At 53.2% G+C, this 19,524-nt stretch overlaps 8 protein-coding genes across 8 annotated transcripts; 6 read left to right on the top strand and 2 right to left on the bottom strand.

Annotated features, from left to right (window-relative positions):
- Positions 1 to 5: 5 nt before the first annotated feature.
- On the bottom strand, positions 6 to 2,085 carry AYO20_10369 (hypothetical protein; the record flags this gene model as incomplete). The annotated part of the gene is made up of 2 exons (XM_022648627.1): positions 6 to 1,523; positions 1,663 to 2,085. The coding sequence occupies 2 exons, from the start codon at positions 2,083 to 2,085 to the stop codon at positions 6 to 8; spliced, it is 1,941 nt and encodes a 646-aa protein (XP_022495420.1).
- Positions 2,086 to 3,696: 1,611 nt separating this feature from the next.
- AYO20_10368 (hypothetical protein) lies at positions 3,697 to 5,121 on the bottom strand (the record flags this gene model as incomplete). The annotated part of the gene is made up of 1 exon (XM_022648626.1): positions 3,697 to 5,121. One exon carries the CDS (start codon positions 5,119 to 5,121, stop codon positions 3,697 to 3,699), a length of 1,425 nt encoding a protein of 474 aa, XP_022495419.1.
- Positions 5,122 to 6,612: 1,491 nt separating this feature from the next.
- Positions 6,613 to 7,852, top strand: AYO20_10367 (hypothetical protein; the record flags this gene model as incomplete). Its single annotated transcript, XM_022648625.1, has 2 exons — positions 6,613 to 7,434; positions 7,493 to 7,852. The coding sequence occupies 2 exons, from the start codon at positions 6,613 to 6,615 to the stop codon at positions 7,850 to 7,852; spliced, it is 1,182 nt and encodes a 393-aa protein (XP_022495418.1).
- A 449-nt stretch (positions 7,853 to 8,301) lies between these two features.
- Positions 8,302 to 9,858, top strand: AYO20_10366 (hypothetical protein; the record flags this gene model as incomplete). Its single annotated transcript, XM_022648624.1, has 4 exons — positions 8,302 to 8,769; positions 8,821 to 9,254; positions 9,311 to 9,525; positions 9,587 to 9,858. 4 exons carry the CDS (start codon positions 8,302 to 8,304, stop codon positions 9,856 to 9,858), a joined length of 1,389 nt encoding a protein of 462 aa, XP_022495417.1.
- Positions 9,859 to 10,196: 338 nt separating this feature from the next.
- Positions 10,197 to 11,361, top strand: AYO20_10365 (hypothetical protein; the record flags this gene model as incomplete). The annotated part of the gene is made up of 2 exons (XM_022648623.1): positions 10,197 to 10,442; positions 10,507 to 11,361. The coding sequence occupies 2 exons, from the start codon at positions 10,197 to 10,199 to the stop codon at positions 11,359 to 11,361; spliced, it is 1,101 nt and encodes a 366-aa protein (XP_022495416.1).
- Positions 11,362 to 11,954: 593 nt separating this feature from the next.
- Positions 11,955 to 13,589, top strand: AYO20_10364 (hypothetical protein; the record flags this gene model as incomplete). Its single annotated transcript, XM_022648622.1, has 1 exon — positions 11,955 to 13,589. The coding sequence occupies one exon, from the start codon at positions 11,955 to 11,957 to the stop codon at positions 13,587 to 13,589; it is 1,635 nt and encodes a 544-aa protein (XP_022495415.1).
- A 404-nt stretch (positions 13,590 to 13,993) lies between these two features.
- Positions 13,994 to 14,827, top strand: AYO20_10363 (hypothetical protein; the record flags this gene model as incomplete). Its single annotated transcript, XM_022648621.1, has 1 exon — positions 13,994 to 14,827. One exon carries the CDS (start codon positions 13,994 to 13,996, stop codon positions 14,825 to 14,827), a length of 834 nt encoding a protein of 277 aa, XP_022495414.1.
- Positions 14,828 to 15,356: 529 nt separating this feature from the next.
- Positions 15,357 to 18,925, top strand: AYO20_10362 (hypothetical protein; the record flags this gene model as incomplete). The annotated part of the gene is made up of 4 exons (XM_022648620.1): positions 15,357 to 15,437; positions 15,502 to 15,719; positions 15,789 to 16,159; positions 16,230 to 18,925. 4 exons carry the CDS (start codon positions 15,357 to 15,359, stop codon positions 18,923 to 18,925), a joined length of 3,366 nt encoding a protein of 1,121 aa, XP_022495413.1.
- Between the last annotated feature and the right edge of the window lie 599 nt (positions 18,926 to 19,524).

Genomic DNA, 19,524 nt, shown 5'->3' with positions numbered 1-19,524 from the left:
CAGGACTACGCGACATTGCGTCTCTGCCTCGACGCCGTCTCCGTCTTCTGCTCGCCACCAGCAGCAGCGCCACCACCACCACCACCACCACCAAACAAGTCGCGCCAGAACTGCTTGAAGCCGTAACTCTTGTCGTCGCTCTCATCGCGGATCGAACCCTCATGCCCGGTCCACTCGTCGGCGCCGAGCCGATCGAGCACGCCGCCGGTGGTGGTCCCCCTACTCCGTGCGACGACGCGCGTCACTTTCGAGGGAGGCCGCGTGCTGCGCTCCCGGATCGCGTCGGCCAGCTGCGGCGCCACGTCGGCGAAGCACCGCCGCAGCTCCCGCTCCAGCGTGTAGTACGGCTTCTGGGCGATCTTGGGCGCCATCAGGTTGTACGAGCGCGTCAGGGCGTTGAGGTTCGCCACCGCGAGTGTGTGGTAGGCGAGTTCGGCTTGTTCCCATGTCGGGTCGCGGAAGGGGTGGGGCATGGGGAGGACTTGGTCGGGCGAGGAGGGTGACGGTGACATAGAGGAGGAGGGGGAGGGGGAAGAGGGCGGTAATGGTGATGGTGATGGTGATGGTGTGGACGCCTGCGTTTCGGATACAGTAGAGATCGTGTCTGTATCAACTGCTGCTTCTGCTGCTGCTGCTGCTGCTGATGGCGGCGAATCAATGGATGAACCGGCAATGGGAGCATCCTCGGCGGGCTGCTCGGTGACTCTGATCTCGACCTGCTCTCCTTCTGCAGCCTCGAAAGGCACTCCCGCGGCGAGCCGCTCTTCGACACTGACGGTCGTCAAGCTCCCGTCGCTGGCGATACTACTAATATTCTCGACCCTCCTGGCCGGGCGAGGGTTCACCCTCTCCTCCGCCAGCGCATACCCCTTGGCGCGGCGCACCTGGTCGTCGACCGTGCCGCCGCGGCTGGAGATGGAGCGGGCGGCGTGCCTGCGCCAGTCGCTGCGCAGGCGACTCCGGAAGGTGGCCACGGCCTTGACCAGCTCCTGCTGCTTCTCGATCCAGGGCGGCACAATCTCCTGCTTCTGGATGATCTTGTTCATAAAGTACTCGGTCGTGTCGAGGAAGGGCGAGTTGGCGTTGTAGTCGCGCTCCACGTTGATGCCCTTGCCGCGGCTGATGTTCTTGAACTGGCCCCGCGCGATGGCGTCCTCGATCCGCTCGTTCGCCAGGCTCGTCAGCCCTGTGATGCTCGTCGGCATGGGCCGCGCCCCAGGAGAGAACCGGTCCTTCAGCTCCTTGCGCCACTTCTCGCGCTCTTGCTCCGTCATGTCGCTTTGCTGGCTGATGGCGTAGATGGATGTCTTGTCCCGCGCGCTGGCCAGTCGGTCGGCCGCCGAGATGTTCTTCTTGGGCGTCGGCCGCAGGTTGACTTTGGGAGCGAGAGAGGTTGTCCGCGGCGGAGACCGCAGTTTCTTGTGGCTGTCGTCGAGCATGCGGAGAACCGAGTCGTGGACATTCTCTGTGCCCTGCCAGGGTTCTGCGCCTGCGATATCGCGCGTGCCTTTTCCTGCGGCATTCTGTCATGTACATATTGATGTTAGTCGCTGATGATCTTCTTCTTTTCCTGCTGCTTCTGCTCCTCCCGTCTTATTGCCATCCGCCACATCATACGAGAACCAAAGGAGAAAAGGAGGTAGGAGGGGAGTCTGTTCGTACAGGCATGTTGATTTGGCTCGCGGCCTGTTGATTCTGCGCCGCACCGCTCGTCTGTGCAATCCGCTCTTCCAGCTGCTTCTTCAACTCTTCTGAGAACCCTGCCTCATGCATCAACTTGCGATCACTCTTGCTGCCCGTGTCCATCGTCTCCTCCGCCATCTCGGCCAGTCGGCGGGACATGGCTCCTTGATGTTCTTCGCCATCCTGGCCGTCCGGGCTTATCGTAGAGTGCGGGCTCTCGGGCTTGGGGCCTGCAGACCCTTCGTCGAGCCGGGATACCGTGGTGCTGAAAGCGTGGCGACGTGGTTCGCGGCGAGGAATTGAGCTGTTGCTGCTGGTGGTGCCATCGATAGGGCGACCCCGCAGCCTCTGGGCCCGGAGACAACGCGCACAGGTCCAGATCTGGGAGCTGGACCTGCTCATCTTGGCTGATGGGAAGAGCTCAGGAGGACAAGACGAAATCCACAGAATCAGCAAAGAAAGCGAAGGCAAAAAGGGACGAAAGAAATGGTCATTTGGGGACTTGATGTTCCTCGAGGCTCGTCAACGACAAATCTGCTTTCTCCGCACATTCCGTCCAATCATGAGAGTCAGTACAGCAGCTATCGATACAACTTCTTTACAAAATGGACGAACAGAAACGGGCTTCTTATCAATATTTATGTATTGTACTGGCTAGCATGACATAGCTGCAAGAGGGCGTTGATATTGACGAGATACTTCCCGTCTCCAGGTGTCCCGCCCTTTCAGCAGTACCTGCGTGTCTGTACTGCTAGACACCCCTTGCTGTGGACTTCGTTGCCGTCTGCCGTCTGCAGGGAATCAGGAATCGACTGATGATTGACGGTGGGCAATATCGGGTCATTCCTGTTTTGTCGTGTTCCACCTCTCTGCTGTTTCTGTCGTCGTCATCATGCCGCTGTGCCTTTGGTGGTGGAAACATCCGACCTCCTGCTCCCTGATTCTGCTCCACCGCCATTCATATCGTTGTCGTCGGCGGAGGTAGTGGATGCCAAATGCGCAAAGACATTGCATAAACCGACGAGGAATGACAGCCCTGTGATGATCACCCCGGAAGCCCAAAACAGCAGCGTTAGTGAGATCAAGTAAAGACCTTCTGGTTGCTGTGTACGTAGAGTGCTGATCTCAAACTCGACGCATCTACCTTGTTCGCTAAACACCACTGATCCCTTAGCTGAGATTCCAATTATCAGAGCGAATTGATGCTTATGAGGGTCAGGAAAGGAAGCAAAGGTATTCCGATCGCCTTCGGGACCAATATCAGGCTGAGATGTTGCATCGAGCCGGAGACATGGTCCATGATGCGCTCTTATGAGTGTTCAGACGAACAGGCACGACGAGGCCACGCGGATCCGAGTCCTGGATCCGATTGGTGAGGGTGATCTGATGGAATAACATCAAGGTGCGTCTGGCTGAGAAGCTCCATGTTCCCAGGTCAAGAAATGATGGTCGTCACAAGCGTTGAGGACGAAAGCCACGAGGGGAGAACTGCTTATAGTGTGGAGAACTGTTTCTGAAGCAAACTCTGACGGTCTGTCGGTGCTAGATGTCTCCAGTCCTGCCGTCTTCTCTGCAATGTCGGAATGGTTGAAGAAATGGGTAGGCGATCGGTAGTATTGGAAGATGAAGCAAGTAGCGCCTAGATGCCTACGAGGAAATGCTGCGTTTTGTACTCGCATACATGTCCCATAAGGCTTTTGCGCAAAGGAGTGGAATCGCAACAGGACGAACATTCTGTGGGTAACGTATGATCGTCTGATACAGGCAAGACTCCTCCAAACGTCCCAATAGCAAAGGTTGGATAGTCTGTAACTTCGCCTAGTGCCGCACCTTGACACCTTGGGCCATGCTCCAGTTGAAGTGACGCCTGAAAAGTCAGCCTCGGGAAGCTTGTCCAGGAAATCTGAATGGACACCCCATCATTTGCTGTCCATTTTGATTGCACCTTTGACTGGTAGTGACAGATCTGTTCTGTCAAGGGCAACGAATTCATCGTCGACTGCTGGCTACCGTTCACCAAGACTGACTCGTTCTTCTACGTTGCAGAATCTGCCCGGCCGGTATGTCCAATGCATCCAGAAGGTCCGGATTATCCTTGAATTCTGGGCTGTTGATGACATCTTGCGCCTTTGACATGTTTCTCTCAATGATGATTCCGGGTACTTCGCCGTCAAACACTGCAAACTCAGGGAGACCGTTCAGATCCTTTCCCGGGCTGCCCAAGACTTTGGCCAGGTACCTCATAAGCGATGTGAGTGCTCGCCGCTTAGCTTCCTCGTCCGAGTCTTTCGTGGTTTCTAATGTAGTAGATATAATTGCGGGCATGTAGTATGGCAGAACGGCCGTCTCATTAACATTGCCGTCGACATTGAGACCCGCAACGAGTTGTTTCCTGTTTCCCTCATCTAGGGCGTTGAATGCTTTGGAAAACAGCTCGGCTTGCTCTTTGTCTGTAGTCCGGCCCATGGTCAACAGGCGGAGTAGTGCCCGATCTTCTTGATCGCTAACACTAAGTCTGCGAAATCCCTTGATGTACAGCAAGTTTCCACGTTTGGTGAGGACTTTGTCATACCCTTGTCGAGGGTTGGATCTGCCCGCAATAATATCGAGAGACACCTCATGTACAGTCTTGAAGGCTTGAAAGACGGGCTCGATGAAGCTCTTGGAGCCACTAGAGTCAAGATGGCCCAGAGCGCCGGCGACGTCGAGGATTTGCTCCATGAACTTGAGCTCAAATGCGTGTTCATGGCCCCGCATGGCCATCAGTCCTTCTAGGTTGACAGGCACACTTTCGGCTTGGGCCAGTTGGCCTGCATTCAGCTCCGATCCGAGTTCGAGACCTAGCATTACTTCCTGTCTTTTCTCCGGCGTGAGATAGTGCAAAGCCGGAACCATCCCAACCTTGGCTGCCGCCAATAGTACGGTATCATGGTTGTGGTCCTCTAAGCGATGGCGGGTCTTGAAATAGTAATCTTCTTCCAGGTTGGGATCTTTTCCCAAATCATTGATTATCATCGAAACCACCAGGGCAAAAAGATCATCCGAATCCTCGATACCTCTCTCAAAGAGGTCGTACAGCCAGTGGAATGATTCCTCTGTCAAACGCGACTCGGGGATCTGGGGTTGCGTAAAGCGTTCATAGTCACGGTTGTGGACCCATCGAAGGGCAAGAAGACCGACGAGCGTTCGGTTGACCTCGTCATAGTTGATGCCGTAGAGAATTTGCGAAGGGCTCAACGCATCGGCTTTTCCATTTGCCGTGGCACGTTGCTCCTCGGTGCCCTCGACAGCTCTAACACATTTCAGTCGTTCAAGTTCTGGGGAGAAAGCGTCTCTAATTTGGTGGAGGAATGTGGTTTCGTCCAAGCAGTAAAAATTCCCGGCTCGAATGGTCTCTTGTAGAGAGCACGTCGGCTGGGTTTCGGCCGTCATTTGCATTGTCGCACAAGTCTCGAAAGATGAAGATCCTCTCTATCGCCTCCAGATCTTGCGATTAATGTCATGATCGGGTGCGACTTGGTCTGCTGACAGGGCCACGCGATGATGACTCCTTCGTAAAGTCAGATCGAGGAAATAGTCACCGCCTTCTGGTGAATAGCGCATAAGAAGGGACGATTGCCATTAGGATGTGGCTGTGCAGACGCAATTTCCTCCCCTTTTTGATCCCAATCTGGGGAAGCGGCGCAGGCCTCGTGAAAACTGTTGTCTAGAGTACTGAGAAGAAGTCGAAGTGAAATAGGAGTCGGGAGAGGAGCAGATCAGGCATTATCTGTTACCAAGAGACTTCTCAGAACACTGAGGCTGAATATCCGCCTGGCAGAAGCAAGGCGTACTTGATCAACCACTGGGCGAAGCAACTTTGACTAGGAGAAGGCAATTGGCGAAGCCTGCGGCGGGAGAAGTCTGAGGTTGCAATGCGACTGGCCAAAACAGCCAGCAATGCCCCACTACGCTGATTGGCCAGATTGACAACGCTGCTTTTAGAGTCTTGGTATAGGCCGACTGCGGATAAGACGAGCTGCGACCACAACTGCGACAGAAGATTGTTGCTGCACTATCCTCGATGACCACCGAACCAAAGTTCCAGGTCTTGTGAGTCTTTCCACTAGACCAATGTCCTTCTTACCCACAACCGGCGTTTGACCCCAGACCTTTAGCCTGTCAAGGAACACACGGCGTCACAGAGGAAGGGGCTTGGAGAGGCGGAGCTCCAGCTAGTGCCTTTGTTGAATAAGGAATCATGGGAAAAGGCCACACATCTCAGGCCAGAATGCATATTGTGTGAGAGTCAGGAGGTCAGCCTTGCGACACCATAGGACAATGGGATTTTTGGACGTCAAGGTTGGAGCATACAGGCTGCTACACCCTCGTAGTTCTCCAAAGATCCAGTGCTGCAAACGGAGGAGATGGATACAAGTCCACTCCTGTGCTTACTAGATACCCTTTTTGGTGCGGACGATTCCGATTTCCACGACGGCATAGAATCACGTCCGGCACGATATCCAGCTTTGTCTTATAACTTTTGTACTTGGCCGGTTACGAGGCAGGTCAAAGGAGCAGGTAAGTATTGGTTCAGAGACACAGAAGGGTTCAATAAATGCTCTCAGCATAGCAAATACCAGACAGAAGGACTACATGCCATATCGAATTGGCGTCCTCCTTTCAGGCAATGGCGTACACCATGCCAGACTGATGTGAATGGGTTTTGTGACGCTGCAAAGGCAAGTGATTGTTGTTTGGAACGTTATCCGCCTATCAGGGCTTTCCGTGCTCTGTCACTTCGACTACGTGTTGTTAATGAGGATTGTGCGGCCCTCGCGCCTTGTCTTTTCTTGTCTCTGTTACTCATTTGGAACTTCACTTCTGTTTCGCACCTGCGCGACACTTTTCTTCCGGCTTTACTCCCGATCAACAGACCAGGAGGCCGTCATGACGGGGTCTCCTCCACCAGGGGGTCCGCCTCCTCCAAATCGCTTTATGCGCAGCCTTCAGTCTTCTGCAAGAGCGATGCCAAGTAGCAAAAGACCAAAGACCGTAAACAACGATATTCCCGGCAACCCTCCTTACAACCAGGCTTCACCAATTCCATCTTCGAAGAAATCCCGAGAAAGTGCGCTCGACGCCAACTCTTCGCCCTACACCTTGAGCTTGATGCCATCAGCCCCTCCACCTCGAATTCGCACCGAAGAAAACAGTCCGCCTCCAGAGCTCTCCACTCTTATTGAGGCTGCTGTTGAGCGTACCCGCGCTTCTGGTCGACCACATCGGGCATCCAACAAGAAAATGTGTCCCGGCATGGCTCATGCTGAGCAGTCGACTGTCCACGCCGACGACCGGAACTTCATGTCAGATCCGGTCGGGATCGAAGTTGCACCAAAAGGAAAGAAGGAGCAAAAGGAGGTGGCCACGGAGACGAGAGTGGGCAGTGCAGAAGAAAGAGGCAAATCAAAGAGAAAGAGGCGCAGTTCAGAAGGTGATTTTGAAGAATACATTCAAGGCGTGTTCGATCGCTGCAACAATCCACCCCAGTTCATAGGCCCTAAGAAGAATCCGGGGCGACCGCTTCCTGAAACACTTGCTGATGCGGGCGAATGGGACAAGATGCTCTGGACGTGGAAGCTCAACCGTGTGGCGCACAAGGATATCGAAAAGGAATGGGAGCGGGTGACGGGAGAAACAATTGGCCGGAGCAACATGCTGGTTCGATTTTGCCGGCTGAAGGAGCAATTTGCTGTCAGTGGAGAACTCGATGTATGTCCACCCGCTCTGCTCACGTCCATGGTCTTTCCCATGCTAACACGCTGGCTAGTTCCCCGTAAACTGGCTCGAACAATACCCCGACGACTTGAAATACCAGATCATTTCCGAACGAAAGAGGGAGGCAAAGAGAAAGGAGGACAATTTGATCAACGCCAGGGCCAAAGCAATGAAAGAGATCGACCCTCTCTTGTGGGAGACTGTCCAGAGAATCTACCAAGAAGATTACGGAGAGGTGGTGTCCTGCGGTCGATTGAAAACAAGATGGGACAGTATTGTTAAGGATGCAAAAGCAATGGTTCCCAAGAACAATGAAGCCCGTCAGAAGGCCCAGAGCGAGGAAGGAGAGAAAGAGAGCGTGGAAAAAGTCAGAAGACGCATGACAGAAGCGTCATCTTGTGGATTGTGGTAATGGATTAGAGGGTGGTCGCAAACAACAAGGGATACGATGCCAGTGAGAGGACTTGATGATGCAGGCCGGCAATAGATGAGGCTGCATTCAAGCATAGAATGATCCATAAGACTGAGACCCAGGGCATACGATAGGTATGCTCAACGGAAGCCTCCACAACATAGAGAAATACCATGAGACAGACAGAAAAAGTCATCTCACATCCGAATACGAAGTTCGCAATGAAGTCATAGGTTGGAGTAGCCATGGGGATTTCCACTTTCAGCTTCCGACTTTCCCCATATTATGGTGACATCGGCGAGGCTGTCATCGGATATGCAACTTCGTACATAATTAATTTTAAACTGCGCCCTTCCTTCTCCGCATCTTCTCTCCCGCAAGCTTCTCTATTTCCTCTCCCACTCTTGCTTGAGCTGCTTACTGGCGACATTGCAGCTCGCCGATACGATATGGCTGCCAGAATCACTTCTAGCCCGACGGCTGCACCAGCCGTGCTCGAATCGCCGGGGTCTATTCAGTTGCGCGCAGTGGACGATGAGTCTGGCCATGAAAGCATGGTCGTCCCGGCCAATGCTCAACCCGCCATGCGACCAGTTTCTCGGAAACGCCAGACGGTTATTCTCTTCTGTGCTTTCTTCGATGTATTCATCACCATCGGCCTCAACCAGGCTTACGGCGTCTTTCTCAACTATTATCTTTCCGACGGGAGCAGTCCCAAAGATCCGTTTCTGCCGCCAAGCGAAGTATCAAGCAAAGCAATGTTGGCTTTTGTGGGCACTCTGGCCGCTGGGTTGACCTGGGGCGGGAGTATCGTGGTCAACCCGCTCATGGCGAGATCCAAGGATCCTAGGTGGCTTACTGGCGCCGGGGCAGCCTTTATAGGAACCGGCTACGTGCTTGCAAGTTTCTGTGACAAGGTCAGCTCCCTCTCGCAGCAGTCACTCAGGCATGCTCACAGTCTTGATTAGGTATGGCAGCTCCTTATTACACAGGGCTTGATCTACGGTATCGGCACTTCTTTGATGTACTTCCCCATCCTCGCGGTGGCTCCAGAGTACTTTGACGCCCATCGCGGCTCCGCCATGGGTTTTATCTTGTCAGGAGCCGGTGTGGGTGGCCTCGTCTACGCACCGGCGGCTCGTGCCCTCCTAGCAAGGATGGGTGCCGCCTGGACTTTACGCATCTTTGGCGTGGTCAATTTTGCCCTGTGCATACCCATTGTGCTAGGAACGCCACCATCACGGAGTCTCTCCAAGCGACCGACATTGGTGGATGTCAGGCTGGCGAAAAGGCCCATCTTCATTCTACAGGCGACCGCAGCAATGGCTCAAGCCGCCGGGAATCTTGTTCCGTTGACATTTCTCCCCGAGTTTAGTACGAGGTTGGGATACACAGCTGCCTTGTAAGTATCCGGAAGTGTCATATTGACGACAAACGCTCATAAACTATTTGTGTCAGTGGCGCTGCGCTTCTTGCTATCAACAATGCCGTCAACACGGTCAGTCGGATAGCCATGGGCTTCCTCGCGGATGTTGCAGGCAGACAAAACACCTTGGTTCTCAGCGTTCTCGGGAGTGCCATCACCGTCGTGGCTTTCTGGCTCTCCAGTGCCTATGGTAATGATATGGCCCTGTGGATAACGTTTGTGGTGACCTATGGTCTGTTCGCTGGAGGTAATGTTTTCCCCCAGCTCACTGGCGGGAAAGTATGGGAGTTGCTAACGAGATAACATAGGGTATAACTCCTTGTTCCCCACGACGGTGATTGAAGTGTTTGGTGCTCAAGCATATGCATCAGTCAACGGTTTCATCTACTTCATCCGCGGGCTAGGCGCCTTCTGGGGCTCACCTGTAGGTGGAGCTTTGGTTGCAGATGACCAACATCCGCACGCATTCATCACACTGATTTGGTACGACTTTGGACTGTTGATGCTGTCCAGTATTTGCGTGATTGCTGTGCGGGCGCTGGATGCCTCCGAAAAAGGCCAGTTCAAGCTGAAAGCTTGAGTATGCCTATGGTCCATTCCCCTGTATTGGTACTCATAGATCTATGGAGAGAATCCCGACTCAAATACTATATAGTTCCGATATCGGTCTTACTCAGCCTCGCGCCTCGGCAAGGCTTCCCCGCACTCTGCCATTGCTTGGATTTGGCCATGAGGAGAGGCAAGGGAGGCTGCAGGATACAATTTCTCCACAAGCGCCACTCCGCAACTTGGCCTCTCTCGCCATTTGCTTCATCAAACTGTCCCTGGTAGCCTCCTGCACGTGGGTATACGCTGTCTGCAGATTTCTGAGACCAAAGGACATTGAACGTCCCCGATCCTTTTGCGCCGACTGTAGCGATGAAGAGATTCATTTCTGGCCTGCCGCGAGCTCGTCCCAGGCCCTTGTTCCGCTGCTTCAGCACGTCAAGACAATGCCTTGCCGACCACGTCAGAATAGTCGAAGTCGGACCCCGAGACGGCTTGCAGAACGAAAAAAGTACCATATCCTTGGAGACCAAGCTCGAGCTTATTCGGCGGCTGTCGCAGACCGGCGTCACGCATATGGAGGCAGGCTCTTTTGTGCCTGCGAAATGGGTTCCGCAGGTGGGTGTAGCCCCTAGTAACAGCACCTGTACGGGGACAGAATAACTGACATGGTGGTCAATAGATGGCATCAACGGCAGAAATCCTTGAGTCTATCCTGACTCAACCACCTGCTGCGCCCCAAGGCATCGCATACAACTATCTCGTGCCCAACATTCGCGGACTTGAGAACCTGCTCAAGTTATTCCAAGCCAAAGGCGGTCAAAATCCCACAGGCCATCCTACCCCGCCGCCATCCCCCGGGCCTGAACAAACACAAGGTCAACAAGCCCAGTCGGGGAATTCGACAGAGATATCATTATTCGCTGCAGCAACAGAGACATTCTCACAGAAAAACACAAACTGCAGCATTGCAGAGAGCTTGGAGCGATCCAAGCCTATACTCGAGCTTGCAAAGCAGCATAACATCCGCGTGCGCGGTTACGTGTCTGTGGCACTAGGATGTCCGTATGAAGGGCCAGATGTGAACCCTCACAAAGTCGCGGAAATTACCGCTACCCTGTTGGAAATGGGCTGCGATGAAGTTTCCGTTGCTGACACGACTGGAATGGGCACAGCACCTCGGACGCGAAAACTGCTTCAGACGTTGAAGGAAGCTGGGATTCTGGACGAAGATCTCGCTCTTCATTTCCATGACACGTATGGCATGGCGCTGGTGAACACTGTCGTTGGTCTGGAACATGGTGTTAGGATATTCGACAGCTCTGTCGGAGGACTGGGTGGCTGCCCCTACAGCAAGGGCGCCACGGGCAACGTTGCGACCGAGGACTTGCTGCACCTGCTGCACAGCCTGGGCTGTGAGACTGGTGTCGATATGGTCAAGATGGCAGAAATTGGGCAATGGATCACTGCCCAGCTCGGCAGAGCCAATGATTCAAGGGCCGGGAAGGCGACACTAGCACGGCTGAAGGACTCATAGCGGACTTGGGGTTGGAAGATATAACTGCAATGTCAATACCCGTGCTCACCACGGCTGGGATAGGTCATATCCATAAGCTGGTGGTTGCAGCGTGGCACCAATGCGTGGGTGAGCTAGGTCACATTGGCACCTGCGCACCAACAATAACCTCAATTCGCTTTCACGACTTTCTCTGTTCTCCATCATTTTGTCTTCACAAATCTGACCTCCGCGAATTCGACTATGTGGCCGAAGGTCTCGAACCCTCAACAGTGGGATAGTCAGGTCGCCGTCAGCGTCGTAAGGCCCGACGTTTAGGGGTGTGTATACGTCTCCGGCGTCCAATCGTAAGCACCACTCAACCGTATTATCCCCATCGACGACAAGCGCTGATATGTGCCAAGGGTTCTTACCACCGTCTCTGGACTCAACACCACGAATTGCGACACGCAGATCTCGTCGGTCGGCCCCATAGTTATACGATGATGACTGATCAAACTGTCAGATGAGCTAGCAGGCGCCAAAAGCATAAGAGATGGGATAGATCTGCTCATGAGAAGCTCGACAAGACCGTTACAGCGTTTTAGATTGCGCCCAGCCATACTCCAAGACAAATGGGTAGAGGAAGACCACCGTCCCAGCGTACCGAGGACGAGAAGCTGGCCATCCGAAGGGAAAAAGTCAGGTTGAATGTCCAAGCACACAGAGAGCGCCAGAAGTTGAAGAAGAAGCTCGAAGCGCTTAATGCTCCGTGCCAACCTCCAAAGCTCCGATGGGTTCAGGAGACGAAATGGCAGTCCAAGAGGACAACAGACTCTGGCGATCAGAAGCAAGTATCGAAGCCAGAAGCACCACGCTGTGACAAGCATCCGGCGTTGGAGGGCAGCCTTTCAATCCCCCCGAGTCCTGAGAAGCAGTACACTCTTGGTCTTCTGGCCTTGTTTCGATCACGCCTATTGCCAGAACGTGTCACACTACGATGTTCAGGACCTTCGGAACAGCGCTTGACGACACCGTGCGCCCCTTGGGTGGTGAGAGGCTATGAATTAGCTACCATCAACGACAACCCTCTCCTGACTGGTATGCTTCGTGCGCTGGGGCTCGCTTTGCTTGCCGGGGAGCACCAGCGAGAAGACATCCAGCATGTTGCGCAACGTATTTATCAGACGACTCTCCCAGGAGTCAGTCGGCAGCTCGGACTTTTGATGGACGACTACAGGCACCGCTCCAACGACTACCCGGCATTGATGCTGTCCTGCCATGCAGCTGCTATGTTCGAATTAAGCGCCAGCGGGTCGCTGCATGCCATCTCCCGTCATGTGCGTGGCCTGGGCTGCTTGCTAGTCCATCACTTTCTGGTGTCGAAATCGATGCCGGAAGAGATGTTCGATCTGTTGGAGGAATACCGACTATTCGAAATTGTGTTTTGCCTCATCAACCGCCAACAATCAGTGCTTACCGGAACAACACTGGGCAGGGAAGCCACCTACCACAACAGCTCAGACTTTGGGAATTGCCATATCAGCTCGTTCAGTAGATTGGTTGATCTCACCGGCAATATTCCCCCGATCATGGTTTACGTCGATAACCTGAAAAGCAGGACTGGGCTAGGAGAGCGAGAACTTGATCGGCTACACGGGTTTCTAAAGACACTTTTTGACACTACGAATGAATTCCAAACTTGGTCTGAAGACTTCCTTGCCAATGATGCCCGCTCAGTCGCCGAGACAGCAGCCTACATTTCTGGGGATGGCGATCTCACATTTCCCAATCTTGAAGTAGTGGTGGCCTGGGCCTACTATCTTTCGTTCAAAATACACACTCTCGACACGTATATCTCTGTGATCGAACATGTCACTCTGATCCAACAATCCCTGACAAATATCGAGTTTGCCGTGGACAGCCCCGACACACATGACGCCCAATCCTGCAATATGAGCGAAAAGATAGGACTGCTACGCTCGGAACTGGTCGATTCGACGAAGCTTCTTCTTCGGTCATTGCCATACTTCTCAGAAAGCAGCTTAGGGTATATTGGACGCTCGCTAGTCGCATTTCCCTTGGAAACGGCCAAACGTGCTCTCACCCAAGAGTTTGAACGACGATCTGGCCTGACGTTGCCAGCAAGTGATATTGTTCTCTTGAACCTCTCTGACAACTGGGCCGAAGACATCATCGATGGCCTAGCAGTCTGCAAGCAGATTGCTACCAACGCGATTGCATCGGGATGCGCATTGTTCTCTGGGTAGCTGCATCGAACCAGTGGACGACAGCGTCACCACACAAAGGTCTAAGACCATCCTCTGAAAATCAGACGAGCGATGTCGCTTGGGCTGCTGCTGTCACCACCTCTTGCCAATCTTCGTGATGGAGGACGAGGCGAACCCAAGTGATGTGGTGACTCCAGCCCAAATTCGCCGCCTTGAGTGAAAGGTCAGTGACGATAAAGATCTTGCTTGAGGCCCGGGCTGGAAATGGATCTCACGGCCTCACAAGAGAGATATTATCACGATCCAACTTCCACAGCGATGGGGACATTGAGCCGTGACATTCGGGCTCATGGACGAGACATAAGTTTTCCATCGGGCCTTCTTCTTACCTTGATACTTTCGTGTCCCATATTCTCGACTCGATTACCTCACTGTATTCAACCATGAATCTTGAAGGACGCACCATCAACTCATCCTATAGTTACTTGGTCAACAATGGCGAAATCCCCGCTGGTACATTTCATTGCCAACATATCATCGCAGCCTATTTAGACGAGCATTTCTCCAACAGCATGGGCTTCTATAAGTCTTTCCAACAATGTCCAAGCGTCCGGGAATTCGCCCCCCATCTCGGCAACGAACACGGTCAAGGACGGGTCGAGTTGGATTTGGCAGGGGATGTGCGGCTCGTTCTGGACAACGTCGTGTATGGCCCTCGTTTTCCTCGGGTGCCGGTGGCATACGACAGACTCTTTCTCAGCCTACCCAAATTGTTAGACAGCGGATGCACACTGGAGATCGATACTTATGACCACTGGATCATACGGCGCAATGGAAACTTACTGGTCTTCGGCCTCAAGACTCCGTCCCTCCCAGACCCAGAAATACGCGTTGTGGTCGGGCCATATGTTCGAGGAGCGCAGAATCTGGGAGTTCCTCAGTCTCTGCAGAATGCAATCGCGAAAGAATCTCCACGGGCCGAAGAGAGACCGCCTCCTGCAGAACTGCAAGCCGCTATCATGAGGGCAGCCACACGGGATATGGGGAAACCGGCCGCATCGGTGCTGAGCCCAGCTACAAGGGTGACTGTGCCAGTCGAGAACAAACCGATGAAGCCCTTGTCGGATGTGGTCAGCAAGGCAAGCCACAAACCCGCGAACAATTCTCCTCGACCAACGCGAGGCAGTGTGTCAGCGAAGCCAAGGGACGCTGCACGTAAGCACTGGGGGAGTCTGTCCTATCGGGCATTACCACCGGCAGGCAGGGATACGAAGTAAGCATCTTGGAGGATGTACTGGCTGGCGATGTTTCTCAAGGTCATCAATGTAACAGGGCCTGAACAGATACGATCTATATAGGTAGCATAGTGGGTGGCTGATACATTGGTCAGATCTTATTCGCACTGAATGTTCCACTCGAAGGGCTGGATCGAACTCGAGACATATTCTTTCCCTCAAATTGATTGTATCTGTTTGTACCTGGTACTTTGATAGAACTTCGTATGAGTCTCGGCGTCTGTCAAAATGTCGCGTAAAAAGCTTATCGAGTGGCGAGCCTCGTTAGTCATGATTGTCCTCATCGTCTTCAGTCCTTCGTCTTCAATCCCAACCACGACACCAACGGCACAAACCAACCTCACTCGAGGCTATTACTATTTTACTTCCTCTAACAGTAAGAAATCACTCTTTTACATACTTCGTGTGGTGGTGTTGAGACTATCCCGCTTCCTTTCCGATCACCTCTGCGGAATTGAACCCGAGTGCGCCAATCGGGTGTCTATGGCGCTGTTGGCCTGTGCCTCGAACAATGCGACCATCTGGAAGTAATGGCGGCGGCGGTGACGAGGATGTACTGCCGTATGAAAGGAATGCCGGGCTGATCATGGCCGTACGTTGACCAGGATTCCCCGCGGGTTGACAAGGACATCCAAACACTGACTGAACGCGCAAAGACCAACAATGCAACCACAGCCTTCAAAGCCAGCACCGAGCGCCTGTATTTATCCAAGCCGCATTTCCACAAGTACTTCGCAAAGAAAGTCAAACGGGCTTCCGCAGCCGTCCATCGTGGCTCCTGGCTTCGGATGCGCGCAATCAAATGGGTGATTCAGCAATTCCTCGAGAGACCCTCGGACCAGAACAAGGTCGTCATTAATTTCGGCGCTGGATAGTGAGTCGAGATTCCTGTGCCCGTGGCTCCTTTTCGTAAGATTTGAGAGGACTGCGCCAACTCGTTCAGTGACTCTTTACCCTTCCGATGGTTGTCCCAGGAGGCCGGGCTTTGTGCCGGGGCCAAATTCATCGACGTCGACTATGACCTGGTGATGGAGACCAAAAGAGACATTATCATAAGCACACCGGAGTTGAGAGACTTGCTGCATTTCTCTGGCCCATCCTGTACCGGCAGCGACCCTTGCGTGCTGGTCGACAGTGAAGAATATGCCGCAATCGGATGCGACATGCGCAATCTTCAGAGGCTGGAAAGACTGCTCAAGTCAGTGATCAATTTGGATGAGTGTTCCGTCCTTTGTATTGCCGAAGATTCCACCTCATTCATGCCTGTAAGTGCTGCCGACACACTGATATCGTGGTGCGCCAGACTATCAAAGGGTGAGTTCGTGCTCCGATTCTTCTGCGGACGACTGGCACATCGGTTTCCCTGACTGCTCATTACCATTAGATGTCACCTTCTGCCTCCTGGAGCCTTGTAGCCCGGATCAGCCAGACAATCCGTTTACCAGGAAAATGACCGATCACTATACTGGCCTGGGCACCCCCCTGAAATCCATCTTTCAATACCCAGATGACCGCTCTCAGATACAGCGCTTCAGCAACGCGAGCTTCACCCAGATCGATTACCAGTCGCTATGGGAGCTCTGGGCCGACCCGCGTTTTCTTTCTCCGTCGCAACGCATGGAGCTGGACCATGTTGAGCCTTTCGACGATTGGGAAGAATTTGCTCTCTGGGCGAGCCACTATTGCCTGGTGATTGCACAAAACGGTGGTCATCCCGTCCTTCCAGGAAAGCTCATCAAGTCTCGTGCCAACTCGGTCTCCAGCGAAGCGTCTGATATCTCGGCGAGAACATCGTCGCCTTGCAACCCCGACTCTGAACACTTTGCTTACCGCTATTATAACGATCCAGGCGAGCTCTGCCAGCGCCACCACGGATCAGCGTACCCAATACCCGATCAAGACGCTGTTGCCATCTTTGGGGGTGCTGGGTCAAAGTCATGCCTTTCGACAAGCGCCGTCTGCCGGCCACGCCATCTTAACGACGAGACTCCTATAGTTTTGCCCCCCGAAGTCGGTGCTCGATGCTGTCATGTCATAACTGCCCTGAATAATGGAGACAACATTCTGGTTGGTGGACGGCTCTCACCAACTCAACCTCTAAAAGACTGTTGGTTACAGAAAGGGAACATCTGGTATCGTATCCACGATCTGCCTGAAGGCCGGTATCGACACCGACTAGCACCTGTGACCTTGCCCGACAACGTTTTTGGCGCCATCTGTTTTGGAGGCAAGGTCAACCCGACCAAAGTGGCCACGGACGTGCTGTTGTGGGAGCCAAACAAGGGCTGGCGCGAGCTGCGCTTGTTCGGAAAGGAGCCCAAACCCAGGTTTGGACCGAATTTCATCTGTCTAGGTTTCAACCATGGCCTTCTTTTCGGAGGCATGAGGCAAGACGGGGTCATTTGCCAGGGCATCTGGCGCTGGCGACTCGTGATCCGCGATAATGCCGTGCAAGCACTGAGGTTTCGCCCGTCGCACGGATTGGATACCAGCATTGGATCATACCAACACTTTGCGAGATTTGGTGCATCTTACGGCTTTGTACAAGACTACCTACTCATCATTGGCGGTATTGGTCGATTGGGATGCATACCGAAAACGTATGAGATCTTGTCTCTGGATGGGTCGTTTTCGACATGGCACGATGAGAGCAAAGAACCGAGCTTCCGGGTGTCGGCCGTGGAGGCAATGTGCTCGCAGGACTGCCCACGACCCTTCCTTGTTGGCCATTCCACCCTTCGAACGCGGACAGGAATGTATGTTATCCTGGGTGGAGGCGCTGACTGTTTCAACTACGGCGAGTATTTCAACAAAGGGATTTGGGTTCTCTACGAGAAAGAAGCCGGACTTGCCGCTGATTGGGTCATTGTTCCCAGCAAGGCTTCCAGATATCCTCCAGCGAACTCCGACTCGAGCTTCACAGCGGTGGACAGGCGGCCCGAAGGTGTTCTCATTGCTCCGGCCGTGCTGACTGGCCCTGAAGACTTCCATGCTGCAGTGCGTGTGTCTCGACCTCTGCACATGAGCGGACTAGAACTCGGTTCGTGTAGGTTGCAGTCAGTCGGCTTCCTCAAAGCAGCACTCCTCCAGAACAGCATGAGCGAGGAAATGAGCTCTGCACTGAAACACTCGACACATGCACATATGTCACTCGTCCAGATCTTGGACGCGCTCGGCATGACATCAACTACCTTTGACATTCGCTGTCCCGGTGCGAAACTGGAAGACAACAATCATGTTTGTCCAACAAAAGCCCAGTCAGATATTGACGAGGAGTTGCAGATTCCCACGCAGCTAAGCAGCATCAGCTCTCTTCTGCACTCGGTCCGATTGGTGATATCAAAGAAGATCTCCACCAAGCTCCAGTACAATGCGACGGGAAATATCGTGTTTCAGGTCCACGGCGCCCGAAAACTGCTCCTTTTCCCGCCCGGCGACCAAAGCAAACTCGAATTCCCACCTGGAGCAAACACGAGCAATCTGGACATCTTCTGTGATAAGACGCCGTTCCAAGAACACATCTTCTATGCACCGTCAGGCACAAGTCCCCACATCGCCATACTGAAGCCGGGGGATGCCTTGTTCATTCCACCTTTCTGGTCTGTGGCTAGTGTGATATTTGTCGACAGTAGCAATGACAAAGACCGTCTGTGCAATGGCCCCTCATCGCCGAGCACCCCGAGCGAGAAGTCATCCCACCTCAGTAGCAACGGCTCCATCTCGGGAAGTGAGTGTGTGTCGGATTGCAAAGAGACGCGACGTATCCAGGATGACTGGGTCGACGTCACAGTCAATCTCTCGTTCCGCAACTTACCACCTCATCTGTTTTGTACCAGCTCTTCTCACGACTCCCACAATGATTTGGTAGCCTATGAAGAGGGACGACGACATCTTGAAAGTGTTGTGAAAAGGTTCACGTCCAATGTTTGCCATTCCACTCCACGACAGAACGGGCAAACTGCTCCCACAAAGTCTGTCGTCGGCTCCGACCTCATGCTCACAAACATCCCCAAGGACGTGGCGAAAGCTTATCTGCAAAGGCTAGGCAAAGAGCTGCTAATGATGGCCGAGGAGTTGTGAAGTTTGCTTCGTCCTGTCCGCCACTTTATAAGTGATGGTGCAAGGTGTAATCTGGGTCTGATTTTGGGGCCGCAGACGAAGGCTGAATTTCAGACATGATGATGCAGCAGCACAATGATGGCGGATCTCCCATACGATGCTCCATCCTGAATCAGCAAGAGATGGACCAGATCACTGCACGATCGAGACTATTCGTGACGACCAAAGCAAAACTAGTTCATGTGGCTGTCCACTCCTCCTCGTTGACGCTAAGCACGTACTGACGGTGGTACGAGGTTGTGCTGTTGTCATTCGCACGACTTGTTAACTACAGTAGCAAGACAAACGAGACATGGTGTGGTTCACAACTAACCAAACGCAACCACCTGAAACAGTTTCGAAGTCAGGCTTTGTTTTCCCATCCGTCTGGATTGTCATTGTCACGACTCAGCATTCTGAGGGACAATGAAGCACCAGTTCTATCTCTTCACCGCATGTCAATATATCAATCTACCCAAGGAACACTCCGGACCTTTCATCAGATTCATCCATGCGGAGCATTCGTTTCTCCTAGACAGTTCAACCCGATCCAACACCAGCCAGAACAATCTCCCAGACCA

The sequence above is a fragment of the Fonsecaea nubica genome, assembly GCF_001646965.1.
Source record: "Fonsecaea nubica strain CBS 269.64 chromosome Unknown Scaff109, whole genome shotgun sequence".
NCBI classification, from domain to species: Eukaryota; Fungi; Ascomycota; class Eurotiomycetes; order Chaetothyriales; family Herpotrichiellaceae; genus Fonsecaea; species Fonsecaea nubica.
This window is presented reverse-complemented; position numbering and strand designations above follow the sequence as displayed.